The 27,189-nt window shown below is 40.9% G+C and overlaps 1 protein-coding gene across 1 annotated transcript in view; it reads right to left on the reverse strand.

The window, feature by feature from the left end:
- LOC140464588 (arf-GAP with dual PH domain-containing protein 1-like) overlaps positions 1-27,189 on the reverse strand; it is a 127,562-nt gene that overhangs the window by 10,923 nt on the left and 89,450 nt on the right. Inside the window, exons 5-8 of the mRNA XM_072559841.1 lie at positions 10,812-10,924; positions 7,061-7,207; positions 5,520-5,603; positions 2,299-2,361 (exon numbers count right to left, since the gene is read on the reverse strand). Coding sequence (XP_072415942.1) covers positions 2,299-2,361; positions 5,520-5,603; positions 7,061-7,207; positions 10,812-10,924 — 407 coding nt within the window. The remainder of the gene's footprint in view (positions 1-2,298; positions 2,362-5,519; positions 5,604-7,060; positions 7,208-10,811; positions 10,925-27,189) is intronic.

A 27,189-nucleotide genomic window follows, 5' to 3' on the forward strand; every position in this document is an offset into this window, starting at 1 on the left:
TGGAAGGGAGACATCCTCATAAAGAGCTGTCCACCCTCAGCACTGTCTTTCTAGGAAATCAATGGAGGAGAACCTTAGATGAGATCAGATGTGATTTTCCGGATGGATGAATTCAGATTGACTAACTTGGGATCTACACAAGAGATCCATATTTAAAAGGGTAACTAGGGAGCGGATAGGGCCCTTCAAAGACCAGCAAGGCAGCCTTTGTGTGGAGCCGCAGGAGAGGGGAGATACTAAATAAGTATTTTGCATCAGTGTTTACTGTGGAGAAGGACATGGAAGATATAGAATGTGGGGAAATAGATGGTGACATCTTGAAAAACGTCCATACTACAGAGGAGGAAGTGCTGGATGTCTTGAAACGCATAAAGATGGATAAATCCCCAGGACCTAATGACTTGTACCCTAGAACTCTGTGGGAAGCGAAGGAAGTGATTGCTGGGCCCTGGCTGAAATATTTGTATCATCGATAGTCACAGGTGAAGTGCCAGTAGGCTTAAGGCTGGTTAAAGTGGTACCATTATGGAGACGGTAATGGGTAGCTCAGTGGACAGGAAAGATACAGAAGAGGAAGAGCATTATCAAGAATCGCAGGTAGATAGGATAGTGAAGTAGGTGCTTGGTATGTTTTCCTTTATTGTTCAGAGTATTGAGTACAGGAGTTGGGAGGTCATGTTGTGGCCGTACAGACATTGGTTAGGCCACTTTTGGAATATTGCATGCAATTCTGGTCTCCTGCCTATCGGAAGGATATTGTGAAACTTGAAAGGGTTCAGAAAAGATTTAAAAGGATGTTGCCAGAGTTGGAGGATTTGACCTATAGGGAGAGGTAGAATAGGCTGGGGTTGTTTCCCCTTGAGCATCGAAGGCTGAGAGGTGACCTCAGAGGTTTATAAAATCATGAAGGGCATGGATAGGATAAATCAACAATGTCTTTTCCCTGGGATGGGGGAGTCCAGAACTAGAGGGCATAGGTCAAGGGTGAGAGGGGCAAGATATAAAAGGGACCTAAGGGGCAACTTTTTCACGCAAGGATGGTGCGTGTATGGAAAGAGCTGCCAGAGGAAGTGGTGGAGGCTGGTACAATTGCAACATTTAAAAGATATCTGGATGTACATGAATAGGAAGGGTTTGGAGGGATATGGGCCAAGTGCTAGCAAATGGGACTAGATTAGGTTAGGATATCTGATCGGCATGAATGAGTTGGACTGAAAGATCCGTTTCTGTGTTGTACATCTCTATGCCTATGGTTCTATGACTTCATGAAGTGATGAAGGTTCATTCTATATTGATATTAACTGGAAACTCAGTTCGAATATGGAGAGAATCATGTATTGCTATAAGTTTGATAGGTATTTCTATATTGTATGCATTAAGAAAGACAACGTTAGTTTTATTTTTGAGTTCCAGATGGCAAAGGGTTATCCAGAAATGTGTTTAACTGAGACCCTCTAAACAGAAAACCTCAAGGTGAACAGTGCTTTAGAACAAAGCATAAAAGACAATTTAAAAATATTGGGCTGTTGTAGAGACAAAAACTAATTTTCTTTTTCTCAAGGGAGAACCATCCAGAAGGATAGAGAGAGCATGTCTGTGGCAGCAAAAGGTGCTGTTACCTTAGCCACCTCCAAAAAGCGGTTTAGCGAAATCTTGTGGTTTAAAAGTCATTAGGAGAAAAACTCTAGAAAGTGAAGGCTTTGGAAAAGTAGATTAATGAAACCATGTTAAGAAATATGAACTGTGCTAGAAATCTGTTTAAGGATTTCAGGAAGTGACACTAACCAAATAAGTAGCAGCTAATGAATTGCTACAGTTCCTGAGAAGGAGTGGATGTAGCTGTGCAAACTGAACAAGGAACTTTAAATGTAGAAATTAGGTACCTTTCACTGAGGTCCAGGTGTTAGTGAAGTTATTATTGAGGGTGAAAGGGTTTAATCTTTATTTCTGAAATTTGACAAATTGTTGTAATTGTAATACAATTCTTTTTCTTTTTTTGTGTAATGAACTTTTACAATCTTGTGTTCAAAGTACATTGCCAGTCTCTTTGTGAATATGTACAGTGACTGACCAGCACAGTAACAAGCTGCAAAATAAAACTTACAATCTATCAAGCCAGGTCTTAATCTGGGATCTGACTAGTCCACTACTAGCATCAGCTGGGATCATAACAATGGAGAGATGATAACTGAAGCATTTGATATGTAAATATTATGAAGCTTGTTTACAAACAGTAAAGCTTTCTTAGATAAATAAATTATTGAAAAAAATTGAAAAATATGCAAAAGTCTTACTGACCTTTGGACCAGTCTTCTCCATGTATCCCTCTTTACCGTAATTTCTCGTTAGTTTTGGTACCAGCTGAGATACAAAGGAAAAAGTGTTGCTGTTAATATTTTCTCAGGACACATGGCAGAATTACATCCCCAGTTCAAACCAAGGGCTGGAATTAAAGCTGGTGACATAGCTAGATCCAATTGAGGAGCTGTTGACCCCTATCCAATAGTGTTAGTAATTGGAGACAGCAATGGGTAGTTCAGTGGACAGGAAAGGTACAGAAGAGGAAGAGCATTATCAAGATTTTGTGTTGTGGAGCAAAGAGGTCCCAATCAAATAACAGCTCTGGGAATACTGATAATCTGCCTTCAGCAGATGATGTCAAGGCTATCAATCGACTCAACTGAAAAATGGCAGATAACATTTGTGCTGTACAGTGCCAGGTAAACACAAGAAAGAATCTAATCACCATCCATCAGCATCAGTGGTATTACTATCACCGAATCGTCCCACTACCAACATTCTAAGGTTACCAGTGACCAGAAACTGAGCTGGAATCACCATATAAATACTATGGCTACAAGAACAGGTTAGAGGCTAGAAATCCTGTATTCTGTAACTCACCTCCTGACTTTCCAAAACCTGTCAACCACCTTCAAGTCACATGTCAGGAGCGTAAAGGAGTGCTCCCCATTTATCTGAATAGATACAGCTCCAACAACATTCAAGCTTGACACCATCGAGAACGAAGCAGCGCACTTGATCGACATCACTTCCAAAAACATTCACTCCCTCAATGCTCATCTATCTACAAGATAGACTGCAGAAACTCACCTGAGAGCCTTCGACAGAATATTCCAAACCCATAACCACTCCATCGAGGACAAGGTCAAGGACAGCAAATATACGGGGCACACCACATGTCGCTGCCCCTCCAAGCCACTCAGCATCCTGACTTGGGAATATATCGCTATTTCTTCTGTGTCATTGGGTCAAAATACTGGAACTCCCTCTCCAACAGCACTGTGAGTCTATCTAGGGATTGTGGGATTCAAGAAGGCAGCTCAGTAACACCTACACAAAAGCAATGAGGGACAGGCAATAAATGCTGGCACAGCCAGCAACACCCACATTCCATGTGTAAATAAGAGAAAACTGACCCCTGTACCATTCTGTGAGATAGATGCTAGGAGACTATTTCCCCTGTCTGTAGTGTTTTGAATTGGTGATCAATATTTCAGCCTAAGCAGTCAGCCACTTAAAGCTAAGGTGAAAAGAAATGCCTTCACTCACAGGTTTGTGAATCTTTAAAATTCTGATTTGCAGGGGACAATGAATACTCGATCGCCGGATTCATTCACTACTGAGATTGTGGTGAGATACAACAGAAAGTGAAGCTGAGGTTGAAGATCTTACTGAATAGCAATGCAGGGGCAAGAGGCTGGCTCTTATTACTCACATTCTTATTCAATTTATCAGAAGGCTATTTACATGGGTCAAGTTGCCCAAGCTGCACAATACTTCCAGCTGTCTCCAAATCTCCCTGTTAGTTGTCAAGAAAAAGCAGCAAGGAATTCAGCAACTTGGTGGATCCATGTAACCTTTCAGTGTTGCATCTCAGTCTCAACTGCCTGCAGCTAAGCCTAACAAACTCCCTCATCAGCCAAAACTCTAGCTAACTGTGACCTAATTGGGCAGTTAAATAGCTCAGAATATTATGACCTCTTACACCCATCAATAATTGACATGACCAACAGACACCACTGCACTGAAGCCTTCATATTGAAGCAGCAGAAAACCTGTTTTTAATTCATTCAAAGTTGTTGGTATCTATTGCCCAACCCTACTTACCTTTGACAAGGTGATGATCTGCACCCTTGAACCCCGTGCTGTTGGTACCCCAATACGGATTGTTGGATAGAGCGTTCCAGGACTTTAACCCAGTGGCAATGAAGGAATGGATGATATATTTCAAAGTCAGGATGGTATGGGACGAGGAGGAGAGCTTGCAGGTTAATTGACTTCTGTGAAACCTGGATCACCCTTGATTTTCAGTGAGCATAGTGACAGCATCAAGTAACTCTCAAAGTTGCTGATGTCTCTGGAGATTGAGACAAATTGCTGTACAGCACCTGCACTATCAGTTTATTCCATTTTAGACCCTGTAAGTAAATTGGTGATGAAGGAAATGGCTTTAACAGCAAACTGTAAAGCAGGAAAATAATCCAACTTTTGCAAGTTAAATTAATTGAAAATGACATCGGATTTACAGCATAGAAATAGGTCATTCAGCCTCAGTTGATGCTTTTTGAATAGGAAATAGTTTTAACAAATCTGTTAAAGCTGATGGAGGTTATAATAGCCAGTGTAGATTAAAAGGAACCAGTAGATACATTGCATTTAATTTCCAAACACTGTACATTCATTAAGAAGCCTGATTAAAGTTACAAGATACAAGTTGAGGGCAGCACTCCCTCATTCTTTGCAGCTGTGCAGGCCTCGGAGGTCTATGTGTGGCACTGACTTACAGAAGCAGTCGTCAATACTACAATCAGCTTGCCAATTCTAATCAGAGCACAAGGAAAATTGGAATGACTGTGCACACACACAGCTTAAAAAGAACTTTAGCTCGGGATGATACATTATCATGGATTGAAGACGGGATAACTTTACAGGAAATAGTGTTGGGTTAACGCATCATCTTCTGGTGGTAGACTGTAACTAATGAACAGCCACAGAAATCTGTACTGGGACCTCAACTGTTTACAGTCTCTGCTACTGATGTGGCCATAGGGCTCACGTGTATTGTAGTTAAACGTACGGCCAATGTAAAAGAGAGATGGAAAAACATATAGCCAGGAAGACACAGAGTATATTAGTAGGTTAAATGAATGGGTAAAATCTGGCAATTGGAGTACAATGTGTAGAAAATGCAAGGTTAACCATTTTTTTAGGAAAAATAGAAAAGCAATACATTATTTCAATGAGGAGAGAGAAACAGAAAGAAAGAGAGAGAGAGAGAGAGAGAGTTAAAGAGTTAGAGAGAGAGGGAGAAACTACAGATGCCTCCTCTCACACCATTTAATCAAACCCCATCAACATAACTTCCAACTTCTTTCTCTTTCATGTGTTTATTCCACTTCCCCTTAAAAGAATCTAAGCAATTCATCTCAATCTCTGGCAACAATTTCCACATACTAACCATTCTCTGGGTAAGAATTTAAATATATAATTGGACTCACATCAGCATCACTAGCTCCAGGGAATGCCACTTGTAAGTAATGGAAACGTGCTGCTCGGATTGCATTGAACCAGTCAACTATTTCCTGTTTATAAATGAGAAAGAATTAGTAAACATCCTTTTAAAAATAACCACTGATGGTCAGGCAAATGACCGACACTGTAAATTTGGTTAAGCAAATAACCAATTCCACATATCTGCTGGCCAACAAATTGACTGATGCTAGACATTTGATAGCCTATGTTTAAACTATTACTGTAGTTTTAAATAAATACAGGCATTGTGTTTTGAATTTGATGCATTTTGCATTTGTTACTGAATTAGAAGTAGGTTAATGTCTTGAAGGTGCTGGGTGCATTGTCATTTTATCAGGTGCATGTATGAGGGAGACATGGAACAAAGAGTTCTGAACATTTAACCCATAACAAAATGTAACGTGGACTTTGAATTGTGTAAAACCTACACGGTTCAGCAATTTGAAGCTCATTAGGTGTGAGCCATGGCTCAGTAACTCACAACCAAGGTCATTTTCGAAAGGTCCCATGCCAGGGTTTGAGAACAAAATCTATGCTGACACTCCCAGTGCAGAGCTGAGGGATTGCACTGCCAGAAGTTCCATTCTGTGCAGTAAGATCATAGAATCCCTAAAGTGTGGAAACAGGCCCTTCCGCCCAATGCGTCTGACCCTCCAATGAGTAACCTACCCAGACCTATTCCCATACCTATCACTCAATACTTATCCCTGACTAATGCACCTAACCTACACATCCCTGAACACGATGGGCAATTTAGCATGGCCAATTCACCTAACCTGGACTGTGGGAGGAAACCAAAGCACCCAGAGGAAACCCACGCAGACACGGGAAGAATGTGCAAACTCCACACAGACAGTTGCCCGAGGCTGGAATCAAACCTGGGTCCCTGGCGCTGTGAGGCAGCAATGCTAACCACTGAGCCACCAAGTATGATATTAAACAGAGACATTAAACCTCTGTGGATGTGAAAGATCCCATAATACTATTTTAAAGAAAAGCAGGGATGGTTAGGTTGCACGTAGCACAGATCCTACACTGATATTTCAATGGAGTACAGAGGCAGTACTGCATATTAAAATGGCAGCACCAGTATTACAACTTGGTGAAATGATCAATGCCATTTTCAAAATGGCTATGACGCCATCAATACTAGTCCATTAAAAGTCAGCCTGGTTTTAATGTCCTGGCTGCCAACGATGGAAAATCGCACGTACGTTTTGCCATGTCTTGAAACCAGCAATTAAAACAGCAGCAACTCCATGAAAAAAAAAGCAGTTCAAGAACACCAACTTGTGTGTCACTGAACTGAGACATAAAACATAATTAAAGACCACAGACCACCAACGGCCAGACTGAGTGCAGTCTGTAGCTATTTGTTTTAAAAATAAGGACCACAGTTTAAATAAAATGCACACCATCTTGTTTCCCCTTGCTTTGAAAATAAGACAACCCTCAGTAACACGCTACATCCATTTTGAAATAGTTACTTCAGTTTGCATAATCTCACCTTTCCATCTTCGTGATAGACAAATATATTCCTGGTACTGTTGTCTTTTAAGTATGTAATTTGTAATCCATTTGGATTCCCAATTTTTGTCGGTTGAAAAGTGGCATTGATTTGTTCCAGCCTCAGAACAGCTTTTGGATCTTTCGCCTGGGAAATAGAGAAAGCAAAAGGTGAGCCAAACTGAAGGGTGGAGAGTTGCCAACTCCTGGTTGCATCTACACCTGGCAATATCATCAAAACATCCTCCTTCCACTTCAGCACAGACAAACAGCTCTTCTCTTCAGATCACCAATATCTTTACTACTAATAAACAAACGTGTTCAAAAGAAAATGATCAATGTACATCCATATCCCGGACACTGCAGGCCAGTCAGGGAGGGTTGCTAGCCACATAACGAAACCTTTTGATTTTTGTTTCAAACTTTTACTATCCCAATTTTTCCTACGGTGTTGCAACTTGACATTAATCTCCAGGAGTATTTGTGTTCTCTATTGACAGCATATCGGACTGTAGTTTCTGCTTTTCCTGGTCAAACAATATCTGGATTTTAAAATTCTCCTCCTTGATCTCACCCCAGCCCTCCTCTGGAATATCTCCCCACCTTGACATTTTGAAGAGGAGCAGGTGAGTTCTCCTCTGTGCCCAGGTCTAAAACGTATCCCTTAATCAACATCATAAAGTCATGATCACATTGTAACATCTTGCTGTGTGCAGGCTGATGATGCAGTGAATTTCTACATTACAACAATGACAATTCTTCAAAGGTACCTCATCACCTGAAAAGCACTTTGGGATGTCATGAGGTTAGGAAAGGATCTTGGTTTTGTTTTCGGAAATGCTGTCTTACTTGATCCTCTGCCTTGCCAGGTTGGGTGAAACACTACGTGTTGGGGGCAGGGAGAGCAGAGAGGCAAAACCAACCAAATCATATTGAGGGTCCATGCCCATCAGACATCAATGCTTTCAGTGATTTTTCACTGTTGACAACTGGAGAGTGGCAATGGATTGTAATGAGTGCTAAAACTCATCAAATGTTGTTTTCTTTCACTTGTCCTGGGTGCTTCAGATTCTGACGGCTTCCAAAGTCTCAAAGGGTTATTTAGGGTTGCTTTCCAAACAAGTTGCTACAACAGGTTGTGAGGGACAGTACAAAACAGACTATTTATTGTCATAGCTTGTGGTTTTCATCTCTCTCAGCTTAAAACAAATCAACTATTTTAAGAATGGCACTTGCAACTGTCTTCTTGCAAATTGCCCCTGTATGAAATTATCAGGAGAAAGTCACCACTCTATGTCAAGATCTGTTGATAAATTAGTGCATTTACGTGCTAAAACCAAATCATCTCTCTAATAGGGTTACCCCAACATTGACAATGGCTAATCTTTTGCTCTTGATTAGTTAGATTCAGTTACAGAATCATTTTGCCAATCAATGCAAAGAGTAGATTCTCCTTTATGAACCTCATGAGGATGCTGAGCTGAGTATTCTAGTTGTAAAATAATGTCAAACCCTCAGTTTCTAAGACCGTGCCAATGACAATATTTTGAAATGACATATGGACTTCCTGGTCTAGTCTGGACAGTTTGAGTTAAATAAAATATTGTCTGATGAATTTCCTCATGTACAGAAACCAGGATGATGAAGATAACCTTCAGATATCATGATACGGCATTGAGGGGTGAGCAGAAAGAATTGCTAGTTGTGACTTTATGTGGGCTGTAGGTTGCAAAAGTGCAAGTTGATATGCCCAAGGCTATGCTATTGTCATCCTTGATCAATGTTGGGAATGAATTGGACTCGAGAAAATGAGTCATTTTAGATTACTCTTGCAGGTCTCTTAACAGCTAGTCGTACAATAGGATCTGCATGAACCTTTTAGCAATGAAATTGTGCATCTCACGTTAGGGAGCATGGCAGCAGGGTCTAAAACAACATGACATAAGGGCATTGTGAGGAGAAAACAGATTGCAACCTCTTACCTCCTCCAGTACTTGCCCCAGTTCCTGCTGTACCCTTCCCAGCACAAATCCAATTGCTCCTTTCTGACAGTATCGTCATTACCAAGAGCAGCATAGTAATTATTTCAGTGGCATAGCAATCCAGAGGTCATAGAGTCATAGAGATGTACGCACGGAAACAGACCCTTCGGTCCAACTCGTCCATGCCAACCAGATATCTCAACCCAATCTGCCAGCCCCCTTTCCTCTTGGAAGGATGTTGTGAAACTTGAAAGGGTTCAGAAAAGATTTACAAGGATGTTGCCAGGGTTGGAGGATTTAAGCTATAGGGAGAGGTTGAATAGGCTTGGGCTGTTTTCCCTGGAGCGTCGGAGGCTGAGGGTTGACGTTGTAGAGCCTTTTAAAAATAATGAAGGGCATGGATAGGATAAATAGACAAAGTCTTTTCCCTGGGGTGGGGGAGTCCAGAACTAGAGGGCATAGGTTTAGGGTGAGAGGGGAAAGTCATAATGGAAATCTAAGGGGCAACTTTTCATGCAGAGGATAGTACTTGTATGGAATGAACTGCCAGAGGAAGTGGTGGAGGCTGGTACAACTGCAATATTTAAAAGGCATTTGGATGTGTATATGAATAGGAAGGGTTTGGAGCGATAGGTATGGACTAAAAATCTGGAAGTATGAGTTGAAATCCCAGTACAACAGCTAGGGGATTTTGTTTTGGAAAATTAAGTCAATCTGGAATTAAATTGCTTGCAATGGTGATGGTGATATGTAACTAATGGATTGATGCAAAGAACCATTGGGTTTACCAACGTTCTGCAGCAAAGGAAATCAAGCAACTTTGCTCAATATGTGACTCCAGATACACAGCAATGCAGTTGACTCTTTATGGCCCATTGAAATGTCCTAGCAAGTCCATCAGTTTCATTGAAACTGTAGACTGAAAATGATAATACAGTTGGACCACAGTTACTGAAAAAGCTGTACAGCCCACGGCCTTCTCATGTTGCCTGGTATGTAAGGTGTTAGCTATGAAGAAAAGTTGACTGGGTTAGGTTTGTTTTCATTAGAAAAAAGGAGATGGGGGGGGGGGGGGGGGGGACCTGACTGAGGTTTACAAAATCATGAAGGGTATAGACAGGGTGGATAGAGATAAGCTTTTTCCCAGGGTGAAGGATTCAATAACTAGAGGTCACGCTTTCAAGGTGAGAGGTGAAAAGTTTAAGGGGGATATGCGTGGCAAGTACTTCACACAGAGGGTGGTGGGTGTCTGGAACACGTTGCCAGCAGAGGTGGTAGAGGCAGGCACGGTAGATTCATTTAAGATGCATCTGGACAGATGCATGAGTAGGTGGGGAGCAGAGGGATACAGATGCTTAGGAATTGGGCGACAGGTTTAGACAGTAGATTTGGATCGGCTCAGGCTTGGAGGGCCAAAGGGCCTGTTCCTGGGCTGTAAATTTTCTTTATTCTTTTGTTCTAAGAGCAAGTGGAGACATTCGCTTACCATGAATGTATAAAAAGATACTTGGGCCTACTTGAGAGAATGAGCCTGTGCTCAGAGCAGATGTGAGCCTGAAATAGATGCATGGCATGGTAATAATGTTCATTGATTCTGAAAGTTACTGGAGGGATTCCTGCTGCCAATTGCGCACTGAACCTTTTCAAAGCTGCTATTTTTAAACTTACAAACTGTGATATAAATCAGACTGTTTTATGCATGTTTCAGGTTTTGCCATATCCGTGAGCAGACAAAGAACTTTAGTACAGGTGAGGGGCTTGTGTACTTACATCATGTTTGTTGAAATATTTCAGCACGCCTTCTCGTTCTGATAATATGAACTTCCTGCTCAAGAACTGACCATTGTCACGTCCCCGTTTCCAAAGAAAGCCTTCTCTGTAACCTGGGAGAAAATGCAACAGAAGGTTGAAGCACCAATTAATCATCTCCACTGGGAAAACAGCTCCCTTCAGGGTTAGCAATTAAATTACTCCAGAGAAAACATTTGTTCGTCCCTTGTGAAACTTTGTTCCTGCACAGACTAGTGGAAGTGGGTAGCACAAATGTATTTAAGGAGAATCTAGTTAGTGCGAAGGAGAAAGGAATAAAAGGGAATCTGTTGATAGGAAGAGATTCAGTAAGGCAACAGTAGACTCTTATGAACATTAAACACCAACTGGCCTGTTTCTGCTATTTAAAATTTTAACTGTATTGGAGACACGTTGTTTTCCAAATTATATTAACTTATATTATTTTTCCCGACGCTTAATAATTGGGAAGTGAGTATTGTTGACTTTTAGAGGTAGCAACTTTGGAAGACAAGCTAATATACCCTCAATCCCATGCCACTTTCAGGCACCATTATTTCAGTGTCACAAATACTATTGAACACAACCACTTATGGGTTAAACATCAGGAAATGGATTGGGATAAAGAAGATCTGTAGCCCATTTGATGCTGTTAATCTGGAAGAGTCCTCTCCTCCCCTGCAGCTGTTGATGCCCCATCTAGCTGTTGATGCCCCATCTAGCTGTTGATGCCCCATCTAGCTGTTGATGCCCCATCTTAGCTGTTGATGCCCCATCTTAGCTGTTGATGCCCCATCTAGCTGTTGATGCCCCATCTAGCTGTTGATGCCCCATCTAGCTGTTGATGCCCCATCTAGCTGTTGATGCCCCATCTAGCTGTTGATGCCCCATCTAAGCCACGCACACAGTTTAACATCTCATTTGAATTTTCCTGCACCTTCTTTCTAATTCATTTTGTGCAGTTGGAATCTGCCAGGAACCCCTGGATGTATGTTCCCATGGTACGGCTCCCTTGGTGCAACCAGTTCAAAAGGTGTTTGAGCAAAGTCCTGTTTACAGACGAACCTCGACTATCCGAACAAGATGGGCAGACAGTATTTCATTTGGAATATTGATTATTCAGTTAATTTATGCAATGCCTCTTCTCTAGAGCTCAGAGTTTTCCGAAATTTCCTTTTTCCTCGCTCTGCTCCCTCTCTCTGTCTCAGGGTTTATTTCTGAGCAGACGCACTTGTGTGTATGGGACCTGCAGCATTGCTGAAGTCTCCCGCCTCCACCTCCTCACCACAATCAGTTCAATGGGATTGTCACAGCGAACACTTGCTAAGTCCACTCCCCGTTCAGGAGACTAGGCAGCAGCACACTGCGCACTGGACAACCACCTGATGAAGGAGCAGCGCTCCGAAAGCTAGTGCTTCCAATTAAACCAGTTGGACTATAACCTGGTGTTGTGGAATTCACAGTGGTTTGGTAAATTAGATCTAAAATTGGCTTGGTCATTAAAGACAGTGGGTAGTTGTGGAGGGGTGTCTTTCTGACTGGAGATCTGTGACTAATGGTGTTCCACAAGGATTAGTAATGGGATCTCTGTTGTGGGTTTTATGTAGGTAAATGATTTGTATGGTTTGATTAGTAAATTTGCAGATGACATGAAAATTGGAGGAGTTGTGGATAGTGAGAAAGTTTGTCAAATGATACAGCAGGATATAAATCAGTTGGGAAGTTGGGTGAAGAAATAAGAGATGGAATTTAATCCAGATAAGTGTGAGGTGATGTATTTTTGGAGGTCAAATGCAAAAGCAAAGTATACAGTAAATGGCAGGACCCTTAAGAAGCATTGTTATACAGAGAGATCTTGGGGTCCACGTCCATAGCTCCCCAAAAATGGTAACACAAGTGGATAAAGTGGTTAAGAAGGCATACGGCATGTTTGCCTTCATTAGTCAGAGCACGGAGTATAAAAGTTGATAAGTCATGTTACAGCTGTATAAGACTTTTGTTTAGGTTACATTTAGAATAGTGTGTGCAATTCTGGTTACCACAATATAGGAAGGATGTGGAAACTTTGAAAAGGGTGAAAAGGGATGTTGCCTGGATTGGGGTGTATCAGAAATTGGACAAACTTGGATTGTTTTCACTCGAGTGTTAGAAGCTCAGGGGCAACCTGATGGAAGTATGTATATTGATAGGAGACATGGATAAGGTGGATGGTTGGATCTCTTTTCCCAGGATGGAAATGTTAAATACCAGGATCGTAGGCTTCAGGTGAGAAGGGCAAAGTTTAAAGGAGATGCGCAAAGCAAGTTTTTTTTTTAGAACGCAGAGGGTGTATGTGCCCAGGATACCGTTGGCGAAAGTGGTAAAAACAGATGTGATAAAAACAGGTGTGATAGAATATTTAAGAGGCATTTAGATACATGAACAGGAAGGGAATAGAGAGATATGGATCATGTAGGCAAATGGGATTAGCTTAGAATGGCATCATGGTCAATATGGGCTGAAGGGCCTGTTTCTGGGCAATAAATGTCCAGTGTTGCTCCATTATATCTGGGACTATGTTTCAAAACTATTTATTTCATTGCAAAGCATTTTGGGATGTCCCAGAGTTATGGAATATATTTTATCAATGTAAGTCCTTCCTTTAGCTTAGTTGTACATGTAGTTGGGTCAGCAAGTGCACAAATTTCATCCAATGAATAATTTATATCAGATCGAGAATTACTAATATTACTAACCAAACAGTAACACGTCCACTTTAGACTTTCCTTCAAATCAATCCACGGTCTCACTCTTCCTTCTGTAGTCTCTCCAAGCCTACAACTCCCTGAAATATGTACTCTCTTCCATTTCCACCATTTTGAGTTTCCACTTTTCTTTGGCTTCAGCTGACACTCCCTTCTTTAAACATCTCCTCCTCTCTATTGTTGTTTTCTCCTTTAAATACACTCCTTAAAATATCAGCCATGAGACCTTAGGTTTACATTATTTAGTGTTAAACCAAGAACCTTTTGTGCAGCATCTTGAAATGTCTGACTGTTAAATGTAAGTGGTTGTTGAGATGTCCTTGCTACAGTCAAATAGCCTGTCAATGATTGTCTAGACTTGAGGGTTAGTCCCTCAGACGAAGTTGTAGAAGAGAGAGAGTGTGGATATGCACCCTGCAGCATGAATCACATCTGCTGAAGATAGGAGGGGAAACAGGTAGCAGGAACAGTGACATAGTCCTTTCGCTTCTTTCATAGTGATAGACTCACATGTGTAGAACTCATGAAGATTTCCAATTATCTTTTGATGCTGTCAAGGCAAGTTTTAAATAAAAGACTGCTGCAACACAGGCCTTGAACCATGTTATTTGAGAAGTTCTGAGTTAGTTCTTGGCTGTGGAGTAACTCTTTCTTTGTACACTGAAAACATATCCATCACAAAGGCAATGTATTTACCTTCCATTCCAGCAGTTCAGGAAAACTCAAAATCATATCCTTTTATCTGAGTTTATCAATTCTGAATTGCTTCCTTATCTGGTGATCTTTACCACACTTTCGGTCATCTATTTCAATATCTCCTTATGTGGCCAATGTCCAATATTGTTTGATGATATCTCCTGTGATCTACATTCTTGTGATTATTTCCTTACAAGTGCTACGTAAATAAGTGTGTGTGTTGTTGTTACCACATGATATAATCTCTAGCAAACCACTGCTTGCATTACCAGTTTTATTACACACATTGGACTCGAGCTGATCATTATTTCCAATTATTACTCCTGACTGACAGAAGCCACTACATACAAATGAGCTCTGAACTAAGAGGAAACACAGTAATATTGAGCTGCAAAACCCATACTACAACATTAATGGCCTTTGGCCTTTGAGCCAAAATTGTGGGAATACGTCCCACTTCATGAGTTTGTAATCTATGCATGTAATCTAGGTTGACACAGCCTGAAGTGCAGCATTGTTGGAAGTGCCGTCCTTCAAATGAAATGTTAAGTGGAAATCCTTTCTGCCCTCTTTGATGGTACTATTCTGAAGAGCAGGGATTTTCCCCTCTAACATGCAATATTTATCTCGCAAACAACATGGTCAACATAATTAATGTGGTCATTATCATATTGCTATTTGTGGGAGCTTACTGTAGATAAATTGTTATGGTACCTTCATTGCAACACTTCAAACATACTTAATTAACTGTTCAGTGCTTTGAGACATCTTGAAGCATAGAGGTGCTATAGAAATGAAGTTATTTTCTTCTTCCTAAACCCACAGGTCACTATTATAACAATGTGCTCAATGTTTGCAAAAATTGCTGCTCCCTTTACATTTATTATCTATTAATAAATCAGTCATTTCATACAATTAAAAATAAATCTTCAGTTATTAGAATGGAACAAAATAAATAAAAAGAACAAATGTATAGCTTTTTTAAAAAATTCATCTGATAATTTGAAATGAGTGGCTTTGAGAAAAAAAATGTACTGTCTTCAAAACGAGATGTTTAAAATTAACCAAATGCATTCGACTGCAATCTATTTTCAGTACGTCAAACCAACTTTTGTTCCACTTAACCCTCAATCATGTCGGCTGCACACACTAACTGGTTAATATTTTAGTCAGTCACAGTTTACAGTTATTTAATTGGAGATATTCATTCAATATGTTCCTGATCCTGCTGGAATGGAGGTTTCAGGAAAAACTGACGGTACTTAAATGTAACGTGATGATTTCCCTTCCAAGCTCAAGCTCTGTTGTTGGATAATTCTGGGATCTTTCAATCTCTGATCATGCCTCAAATTCCTGTGGCCAGCAGAGTTCTCCCTGGGGATTTCCCCCAGGCTTCTCAAAGTTCAAACTTGTCCTGTGTGACAACTGAGTTCGTTCTTAAATGGTAGTCAAAGGAGCTGCTCTTGTAGCTGACTGCTTGAACAGCCAACATCAAAGTTCTTTCATTTTTCGATTTGATAGCAGATTGTTGGAAGATGCCAGTTTGTGTAGCTTTATTCACTAGCAGTTAAGTGGCTGACTTACTGCATAACATATTTAAACGGAGATTAAGGAATGCACGGCTTGGGGTTACACCATTCTAAAAAGGCTAGGAAATCTCATCTTTATCAACTGGAAATGCACAATAACTGATTTGGCTGATGCCAAAATATGTATTAAATATACATGCTTCACAAGAGAGATGACCCACTCCAAAGAAAAATGGATCATAATCGGACCACAGTCTTGAATTTGACACAACTGTTGCATCACTCTTCCCTCCAATGCTAACAAACAATGAAAGCATTTATAAAGCTTTAACATAGTAGGCTTTAAGAAATGTCTGAAAAGGATGAAAGCAAGGTCCGCTGCCAGAAACCTTCAGGGAAGGAAATCCAGAACTTCAGGTCTAGTCACCTGATTGAACAGTCACCAAGTGGTGGCGCTATTACAACACTCCAAACAAGTGGGATGCTCTACTGTTGAATGGATTGTTATCCAGAATGTGATACTACACAGAATTTAATTGAGCTGTAAGAGGTCGCTATTGGTTATGATTGATATGGCAACAACCCAAATTATTACAGTTAATAAGCAGATTCATTGAAATCTTAATTGGAAGAGGATTTCCTGAAAATATACTGTAATTTCATCCTCTAAATGATTAAAAGAACCATTTGGGAACACAGGCTTCTCTGTAAAGTTGCTGATGGACCTACTCAGCATTTTTAATTATTTTCCTCGTAGGTCTCCTTTTTTTTAAGGCATCTTTCTTTCCCATTTTCAATACATTTTGGTCCCACTTCTTCCTTTTTGCCACCATCTGAACATTGCAACTGTATCTACGCTTAAAAGTTTGCCCTATCAGGTGAAAAAAAAGTTCTGAGGATTGTACTGAGATCATGAAAAACACAACAGAAACACAAGTCTTTCTTCCTCTTGTGAAAATTGACGTTGTCAACATCAGCAATCAATAGGTGAATGGAAGGCAATAAATTCTTTGAATTGATCCTTTTCCGGGACAGCTCCCAGTGAAAATGAGCCGAGCACTTTTTTTTCAACAGTAATGAAACTTGTGTTGATGACGTTGTTACTCTAACTAATCTTGTAACTGAAGAATTGTTTTTAAGAATTAGCACCTCTACAGTGTGGAAACAGGCCCTTCAGCTCAACAAGTCCACACCAATCCTCTGAAGAGCAACTCACCGAGACCCATTCCCCTAACATATATTTATTCCTAACTAATGCACCTAACCTGTCTATCTTTAGATCGTGGGAGGAAACCGGAGCACCCAGAGGAGGCCCACACAGACACGGGGAGAATGTGCAAACTCCACTCAGATAGTTGCCTGAGGCTGGAATGGAACCTGGGTCCCTGGTGCTGTGAGGCAGCAGTGCTAGCCACTGAGCCACCGTGCCACCCCTATCTATATTTAGGTATCTTTGCACTTAAGATGGCACTGTAAGTCGCAACTTATAAACTTTTCACTGTATTCATTTGAGTACATGTGACAATAAAGCTAATGCAATTCAAGCAAACACATATATTCGTACCACTTGAAGTGGTCACAAACAGATAGCTGACCCAGTGTAGTGAGTAAAGCCTGGTTTTTAGCAGGTTATCTGTAATGATTTACCATTACTGAGGAGACAACATAAAATGCACTAACAACATTTGCATTCATGCAGTGCTGTTAGCAAAATAAAATATCTCAAGGAGCTTTAACAAATATGACTTTACAGAAACCACATAAAGAGATATTGTATTGGTGGCTAAAACTCTCTGAAAGAGATAGGGTGGTAGAAAGATGGAGACATTTTGGGGAGAGAAGTTCAGAGGCTAGGGCCCAGGCAACAAAGGTCAAGTCACCAATAATGGAGTGACAAAACCTGGGACTGCACCACAGACAAGAACTGGAGGTGTGCAGATATCTTAGGGAATTGTGTGACTGGAGGAGCTTACAAAGAGAGAAAGGGACAGAGCCATGGAGAGATTTGAAAACTCAGAAAAGAGTTTTAAATGAGGACCAGGAGCCACCATAGATCAATGAGAACAGCAGTGGTGGGTATATAGGACTTGGGGAAAGTTAAGATATGGGGCAGAGTTTTAGATAAGCTCAAGTTCACTTGAAGGTGCAAGATGAGGGGCTATGCAGGACAGCGTTAGAGTACCAAAAGTATTTTGCAAAGGGGCAGCTACTTGTATACAGAAAGGAACTCTTTGCATAGACTGGCAATTGGAAAATACCAATGTCCTAATTAAATGGCAGGCTAATTGAATTAGCTCACTGAAAGAACTGTGGATGCTGGAAATATGAAACAGAAACAGAAATTCTGAGAAAATCTCAGCAGGTCTGGCAGCATCTGTGGAGAGCAATCAGAGATAACATTTTGAGTCCAGTGACCATTTCACATATGCGTTCAGAGAAAAGGTCACTGGACCTAAATGTTAGTTCTGATTTCTCTCCACAGATGCTGCCAGACCTGCTGAGCTTTCCCAGCAATTTGTGTTTTTGGTTGGAATTGAATTAGCTGCTAATTCTTTAGCAACACACAATATGCTCTTGCCTTTTTATCCAGATGCAGTGTTCAAATGGTGTCTCAGTTTAATCAATGCCTGTGAACTGATGTCTAATAGAATATTTAATGCTGTTTAAGACTAGTGAGCATTATCCAGTTGACTATCAGTGCCTGTATGTTAAGTCTCTTGTATTGTAGTGGTAGTGTCCCTACCTCCCAGCCAGAAGGCTAGGTGCAAGTCTTACCTGCTCCAAAAGTGTCCAAAAACATCTCTGGGTTGGTTGGTTGGAAATGATCTCAGGCCCTGTCAGCGCAAGATAGGGCTTCTTGATGCAGCCGACACTAAAGGTTAGAAATGCTGGCACTATGACAGGCAGCAAGGCAACAGGTTCAAGAAATAGTTCTAAATTTGGGCCAACAGTTAAACTAGGATCTCTCAAAGTGTAACTCTCTCCCATTGCCACCTACTTCAATCTGTTCAGCTAGTATTAGTTGCTGAAATCTCGTTGCTCTTGGAGTGAATTCTGCTGCAATATTAAACCCATTCTTTTCTTCACTGGATGTTGCCAAAGTTGTTATTTCTAGCATTTCCTCTTTCTATTTGCTCCAAAAGGCAAGCGCTCGTGTTTAACTGGCATTTTTCATGCGTTGAAGCAACCCAAGCATTTGGAGTATTCTCAGATAAAGTTGGCAACAACTCTACATACGGAGATATAGGGCCCAGGTGAAATCCTTTTTATGAAGCAGCATCTTAAATGAGGCAAGAGGTGTGAGGAGGAAATTCTCGAGTTGTAACCCAAAATGCTTTCCTCGGAGACTTCAGAAGAGAATTAAGAGTCAATTGAGTTCTTGCTACTCCTTCATTCAAACAGGCAAGACTCATGCAAAACCAAACACACTGCCCTTCCATTGTGCACTCCCGAGGGCAACTTTCCAATATTAGCAGAGCTGCCGTCCACTTGAGGAGAAGTTCATAAAGTGTATTTAGGTCAGTTTTTTGAACATGACATTGTGGAACCAAACCAGGGACATGGTAGTGTGTAAGCATTCAGGATTAATTGACGATCTCCTAGTAAACAACCCTCTCGGCAAGACAGCTGATAATATGATGGAGTTTCATATTCAACTTGAGAGTGAGAAAAGTGGGTCTGAAACCAAAATGCCTTAAAACTTTAAATAAAGACAATTACAAAGGTGTGAAAACACTGCTGATTGCAGTGGACGAAGAAAAGAGATTAAAAGGTAAAACAATAGATATAAATATCATTAAGTGTCTGTAGCAGAATAATTCTCAAAAGATAGACTTTCTGGATGGATGGATGGAACATATGAGAAGAATGCAGCATGGCCACTTCAGGAAATTAACCATGGCATCAAATTCAAATAAAAAGGCATACAGTGTTTTAAAGATTAGTGATAGGCTGAATATACAAAAAATAATGAAAGCAAAAAGTGCAAAACAAATAAAGGGGAGAAATTCAAATAAGAATGATCTAGAAAGAAATAAAACATACAGTAAGAGCTTCAACAGGGTATACACAAAGCTTTACCCTGGATAACTAAATAATGGGCAACAGGGAACTGGCAGAGACTTGAATAACTATTTAGTGTTTTTCTTCATGGTACAACATAATCAAAGAACATTTTAAGAATAGTAGAAAAGAAAGGGACATCTGGAGGGAGGAACCTAAAATTATCACTACCACAAAGAGAAAAACATACTAGGAAATCTAATTTGACATATTTGTTGGATTAAATTTGATTCCCTACAGTGTGGAAACAGGCCCTTTGGCCCAACCAGTCCACACCAACCCTCTGAAGAGTAATTCACCCAGACCCATTTCCCTCTGACTAATGCACCTAACTCTCTCGGCAATTTAACATGGCCAATTTGCCTAACCTGCACATCTTTGGACTATGGAAGGAAACCCACGCATACACGGGAAGAATGTGCAAACTCCACATGGACAGTCACCCAAGGCCGGAATCGAACCTCGGACCCTGGTGATGTGACGCAGCAGTGCTAACCACTGAGCCGTCATGCCGCCCTGGACCTATGAACTGTACCAAAGGATCTTAAAAGAAATGGCTCAAGATAGTAGATCTACAATTTCTCAACTCTGGACAAGTGCTGATGGAGTGAAAAACTGCAGATGTCACACCTGTATTCAAGAAATAGGGCAGTAGAAAGCAAGAAACTATAGGCCACCAAATCCACAACTGCAATTGAGGAAATGTTGGGAGTCATTATTAAGGAAGGAGTAGCAGGGCGGTTGGGAAATTGTAATACAACCAGACAGAGTCACCATGGTTTTATGAAAGTGAAATAGGTTTTGACAAATTTATTGGAACCCTTTGAGGATATACCAAGCAAGGGAGTTGGAGTGTGAAAGTAGGAAAGTCTTGCTACAACCGTACAAAGCATTAATGGGGTCACAGGCAAAATACTGTATGGAGGGGTGTGGTTTTATGGGGAAAGGTTCAGCAGGTTGGGCCTTTACTCATTTGAATTTAGAAGAATGGGAAGTGACCTTATTGAAACATATAACATTAAGAGGGAGGTGGTAGGTGCTCAGAGGATATTTCCCCTTGTGGGGTCTTTAGAACTAGGGGGCACAGTTTCACAATGAGGAGTTTTCCATTTGAGCTAGAGACGAAGGGAAATTTCTTCCTTGAGCAATGTGCCAATCCTTGGAATTCTCTTCCCCAAACAGCTGTGAGCAGTGGAGCCGGAGTCATTCAACACATTAAAAGCAGAGTTATTCAAATTTTTGACCTTCAAACAAGTGAGGTTATTAGGGTTGGAGGGGAGGTTACACTGTGAGGTGGAATTAACATGATCAGATTGAATCTTATTGAATCCTGACCTAATTAAAAAGGCAGAGCAGCATTGAGGGGCAAAATAGCCTACTCCGGTTCCTGTTTCTTATGTTCTAATATTCACTTACAGTTCAATTCTGAATGTCATTGGAGGGCAGGATTTACACATTCAAAAGGACTGCACTTCACCTAATATCAAGAGACTTGCCTTATAATCTTATTTAATTAAAACGGTCTGGCAGTCATCAAGGATACTTTTTTTTAATAAAAGCTAGTTAATTAAAATATTCCCACACATTCATAAAAGTCCTGAATATTACATTAGTCTAACTAATTTATTCATTAAGATGAATCAAAAGCACTTTGCAAAATCCAACCACTGGTTTAGTATTAAACAGAAATTGTAGTGGAGCTATTGTAATCTACTACATGCAGATCTCCAATACTGGTGCAAGGTAAAGTACCACAAAGGATCATTTATATCGATCAGAAAGGGTAGATGGGGTTTCACTTTTATATCTCATTTCAAAGACAACACCTCTGATAAAGTGAAGGACTCTGAGCCCGGGCTCTGGAGTGCAGCCTGAATTATGGGCTCAAGCTTTAATGAGAGTTCTGACCTATAAACCTCAGACTCATAGAATCATAGGGCCATAAAGATGTATAGCAGAGAAACAGACCCTTCAGTCCAACTCATCCTAAATAAATCTAGTTCCATTTGCCAGCATTTGGCCCATATCCCTCCAAACCCTTCCTATTCATATACCCATCCAGATGCCTTTTATATATTGTAATTTACCAGTTTCCATCACTTCCTCTGGCAGCTGCGTGAAGAAATTGCCCTTTAGCTCCCTTTTAAGTATTTCCCTTCTCTTCTCAAACCCATGCCCTCTAGTTCGGGACTCCCTCACCCCACGGAGAAGACCTTTTCTATTTACCCTATCCACACCCCTCATGATTTTATAAACCTCTATGAGGTCATCCCTCAGCCTCCGACACTCCAGGTAAAATAGCGCCTGTCTATTCAGCCTCTCCCTACAGCTCAAACCCGCCAACCCTGGCAACATCCTTGTAAATCTTTTCTGAAACCTTTCAAGTTTCACAAAATCCTTCTTATAGCAAGGAGACCAGAATTGCGCGCAGTATTCCAATGCTGGTCGAATCAATGTCCTGTACAAGTCCTTACACTGAACCATGTCTGACACTCTGCTAGCTGTACAGATAAACAAGATGCACTGAAGTGTGAGTCCAACTTGATGACACAAACAGGGAGGAATAAGAATCTCCACATACAATAATTAGACCTGTGAGACAGATTAAATTGTAAATTTTGGATAAAAATGGGTGCTGAGATCGTGACATCATTAATCTTCAAGTGTTGAATGCAACATAGGCACCAAACAAACTTTGTGCTCACTTGAAGGATGGTGAAGCAGTCTAGTGCGGAATAAGTTGCTCAGTGGCAGCACAGCACTGCCCAGCCCAAGCTCATGTGAGGTAAGTTCGTCAATTTTCCTGCTCCTTGGATGCTACCTGACCTGCTGTGCTTTTCCGGCACCACTCTAATCTTGACTAACCTCCAGCATCTGCAGTACCCACTTCTGCCATGTGAGACCAGCCCCATTCACAGGCAGCCGGCACCTCTAAAAGGGCATACTGAAGTAGAAGCTGGAATTTAGAGTGTAAAGATGGTGCAGCAATGAGACAGAGTGCCTTTTGAAGTGGTGCTATCATCAAACCTGCAGGGAAACAAGGTCAATGTAGCCACAAGATCATTTAAATCTGCAATGGCCCTGTCAGCAAAAACAACAACAATTTGTATTTATAATAGCTATTTAACATATTAAAACATTCCAAATTCATGTAATTTCAGCACTTATTGCTAAAGGAATACAGTACAAGAATAGGGGAAGTGTTGCTGCATCTGTTTGAGACATTAATGAGACTGAACCTGGATAACTGTGTACGATCTTGATCCCCTTACTTGAGGGGGGATATGGTTGTATTGAAAGCAGCTCAGGGGAGTTTCACTAAATCGATTCCAGAGATGACAGATTTGTCTGCTGAAGAAAGATTGAGCAGTCTAGGCTGTACATATTGGAGTTTAGAAGAATGAGAGAGCAACAAAGCTGCTCCTTTAACAAGGTTATGCTGTTCCTGGCTTTTTTTTTCCCCCCAAGAGGTTGTAAATGACACAGACTCCGAAAAGTCTGGACTGTAGGGTTTTAGGGCCAATTTGATAATAGCTAACGGATACTGCCTCAGCCAGAGGCTTTCAAGTTTTAAAACAGAACATTTGTACAATGAAAGGGGAGTGGCCAGTTCTCTCGGCTCAGCTTTTCTCTGGTTTAGTTTGGTTTGGTTTTTAGCAGTAGTGGGGAAAAAGCTGATGGACCCAAAGAAGCAGATCCAGGCTGGTACGCTCTCTCTGACCTCTCTCCTGTAAAACCCTGTGTTTGATTTTACCTTTTGTACAAAGAGCTGTTTGTGGGGATTGTTGCAAATATTTGGAACAGCACCACTAAGTTGGGATGATCCGTTGGGTTTTCAGATAGGATAAGTTATTCAGTATTCTGTTCTCTTTTGTTTGTGTTTCATTTAGTAATCTTGTAAATTAACTCAGTTTTGTTTAAAACGAAGTGGTTTGACCAGCTGATTCTCTCCTACAATATTCAGCTTACAGCTGCTTAAAACAACTAGCAGAGTTAGGGTCAGGGCTACCTTCTTGAAATGTTTTGAGGGGTCTGACCTAGTCCATAACAGAGAGGAAATCTAATTCTGGTGTAAAAGCTGATGAAGAGGATGGACAAAATAGATGTAGAGAGGATGTTTCCTCACGTAGGACAATCATGAACAGATTTAAAGCAGAAATGAGGAGAAATTACTTCTCTCAAAGGATTGTAAGTCTGTGGAATTCACTACCCCAGATGCTGGGACATAAAAGTAAAATGAAGGAGGAGACAGACAAATTTTTAATTAGTGCTGGGTTGAAAGGTTATGGGAATCAGGCAGGAGTTGGTGCCAAGATGAGATCAGGTATGATTGCAATAAATGGTAGTGCAGGGTCAAGAGCTGATTGCTGTGAAGCCAGGTAATCATTTAGACCCAGCTGGGACACAATGGGTTACAAACTCTGTTCGACTCTGTTTTCCCTGTATCAATTACAAAACCAGGGCTTGTGCCATCCCAGCCAGAATCGGTCCAACATTGTTCTTTATGTTGTAGGGTTAACATTTTCCACACGGTTAATCTGTTGTCATTCCGCCAGCAGCTCGGTTAAATCGAAGGTAGACGTGGGCCGGGCTCTCCCTGATTTTGTTTTCCAGTGTGTGGGCCTCTAATGTCCTTGTGCAGCACAGACATGGAAGCAGATATCTATCATCAATTGGTGTGCATGGAAACCCTACAGCTGCACAGCCTGCTGAGAATGCTGGAGACAGGCAGGGCAAGGGGATCTTTCACAGGGCAGGGCAAGCAGCAGAATGGGACCATCATGAAGATGGCCAAGTGCAGGGGGGAGAATAGTGTTCAGGGCAGTACACCAGACACCCTTCACATTCCAGAGAAACACGTTTGAAAAAACCTTTCTACATTTTGGTGGTTGTTGGATACTTGATTTGAGACAACTGCTTGGGAATCCCAAGACAAGTAGCCGCAATTCCTGCACAATTTGATCTGATAGGGTCAAACGGTAAGGAAAAAAGGGGAAGGGAGCCTCATTTCTCCAAGGGCCTGATATGTGCTGTAGTCAGCGAGCCTGACATCCGCAAAAGGTAACTTCAACAATATGGCAGACACTGGGCTATCATCACCGAAATTGAGTCGGTCTTGTCACCCTGGAAAACTGGTGGGAGGGCCAATTACAACATCTAGTTCAGTATGGCAGCTACCTCCTGCCATATTTATATATGACGTGAAGCTGCCGGGGTTGGAGTGGAGTGGACAAGTCAGAGGTACACAACAATGGTCTTTCTGCCAATAAATTCCATGTCTGTGCACTTTCTTCCACTTCACCTGAGGAAAGAGCAGTGCTCTGAAAGCTTGTGATTTCAAATAAACCCTTTGGACTATAACCTGGTGTCAGGTGACTCATATTTATATAGTTCCTGTTTACCAATATAAGCAACTTTGGTTAAATGTTTGTTTATATATTTGGTGACAGACTGGTAAGTACCTGATCTCAACAGAGAACGTAAAAGGTATCAAACCACATCACACTTACTCTCTCAATCCCCATCCAAACATTGTCGATCCAACTCTTCTTTCATGGTGTAACAACAAAAAAGTCAAAATACAATATTGTGTCATATCGCTCGCATTGCTCAGAGAGCAGTTATAGAGTCATACAACACAAAAACAGGCCCTTCGGTCCAACTAGTCTATGCTGACCACATTCCCAAACTAATCTAGTCCCACCAGCCTGCATTTAGCCCATGTCCCTTCAAATGTCTTCTATTCATATACTTATTTGAATTTCTTTTAAATGTTGTAACTGTACCTGCATCCACTACTTCCTCTGGCAGTTCATCCTGGACAAGAACCACTTAAAAATAAAAAATTGCCCTTCATATTCTTTTTTAAATCTTTCTCCTCTCACCTTAAAATTATGCCCCCTGGTTTTGAAATGAAACAGCTCTGACTGAACAGTCACTTCATTTTAGAAACCAGAAAAGACAGTAGCCATTCCGTCTCAGAAAAATAACTTTTGCTCTTCCAGAGATATCTATACTAAACAGAGCAATCGAGGAAATTAGACTTCATGTCAGAATCAAATGAAGATATTGAAGAGGTACAATGGCATTGTTTAAATGTTTAAGAATAGATGGAGTATCAAACAAACATTGGAAGTCAAAACCACAGAGCTTTACAACACACAAACAGGCCATTCATGAATTTATTTTTGATCAACTTCTTTGTAGAAGTCCATGCCTATTCTCCACAGCCCTGCACGACTCTCTGCTGAACCTTCCCATTGGTCCCTGCCATGGCTTAGCATTACCTGGTTGAACAAGTTACTGCACAAAGAAAGATTTCCTTGTTCCTACGTTGTCACAGAATTAATGCATAAGACAGCACAGAATGCTGCCATTTGGTCCACTGTGTTTGTGTCAACCCTTTGATATGGGCTAGCCAATTAATCCCATTCTTGTTTGAATGTTACCATTGAATGTGTTTGAGATCTCAACAACTGGGTCTACAAAAGAAGGTTTCTTTACAACACCCATTAATTCTATGACCTCTGATCACTGACTGTTTTGTCACTGGAAACAGTTCGTCCAACTCACGAATGGCTACTCAGGAATCTTCTCACAGGAGTGAACATCAAAAACATTTCCCTTGTTGCAAATTTTCCTCCTGCCTGATTTGTAGATTTTGTCACCTTGCAAGTTCTTCTTTACTTCTGTTTCTCTATCTTTGTACTAATCAATGAAGTTTATGTGGCAAAGATTGTAACCAAAGGGAAATACCAATAGTGATGGACCAGTGAAAAACTATGGGAATTGAAACCAGTAGCACTGGTCATAGAATCAGTAATACAGGTCCTGCCATCTGCAACAATGGTCTTCACAAACCAGTAATATTGTTCTTGGTGTCAGACAATACTGGTCAATGTGCCTGTAGCAGTGCAGTGCAGTGCACTGGAAATGCACATTAAAAGCCAGTCTATATGCAGTAAATGTTCCTGTTTGTGGTGATATATGTAGATCCTGCCCAGATAGGCAGGAAGCAGGTAGTTTGACCAGAAAGTAAAACCTTGCCAACCAGGAAATGCATGTACAGGGTTGCTAATACATCACATGGACTTTCTACAAAGCACTCAATTGGGTTATTTTTATCGTGTAATTCATTCCGAGCCCTGACTTCCACTTTCATAAAAGTTGGAGGTTAGACAGAAAGAAGTAATGACCAACAAGAATGAACCAAATTAATGGTTCTAAAGATTCAGATTAATTTATATGTTTCTACACTGTACATACAGTTACAAAACAACACAAAAACAATCATATAAAAGTAAAATACTGGAGAGGCTGGAGATCTGA

Source organism: Chiloscyllium punctatum, chromosome 40 (genome assembly GCF_047496795.1).
Source record: "Chiloscyllium punctatum isolate Juve2018m chromosome 40, sChiPun1.3, whole genome shotgun sequence".
Classification (NCBI taxonomy): Eukaryota; Metazoa; Chordata; class Chondrichthyes; order Orectolobiformes; family Hemiscylliidae; genus Chiloscyllium; species Chiloscyllium punctatum.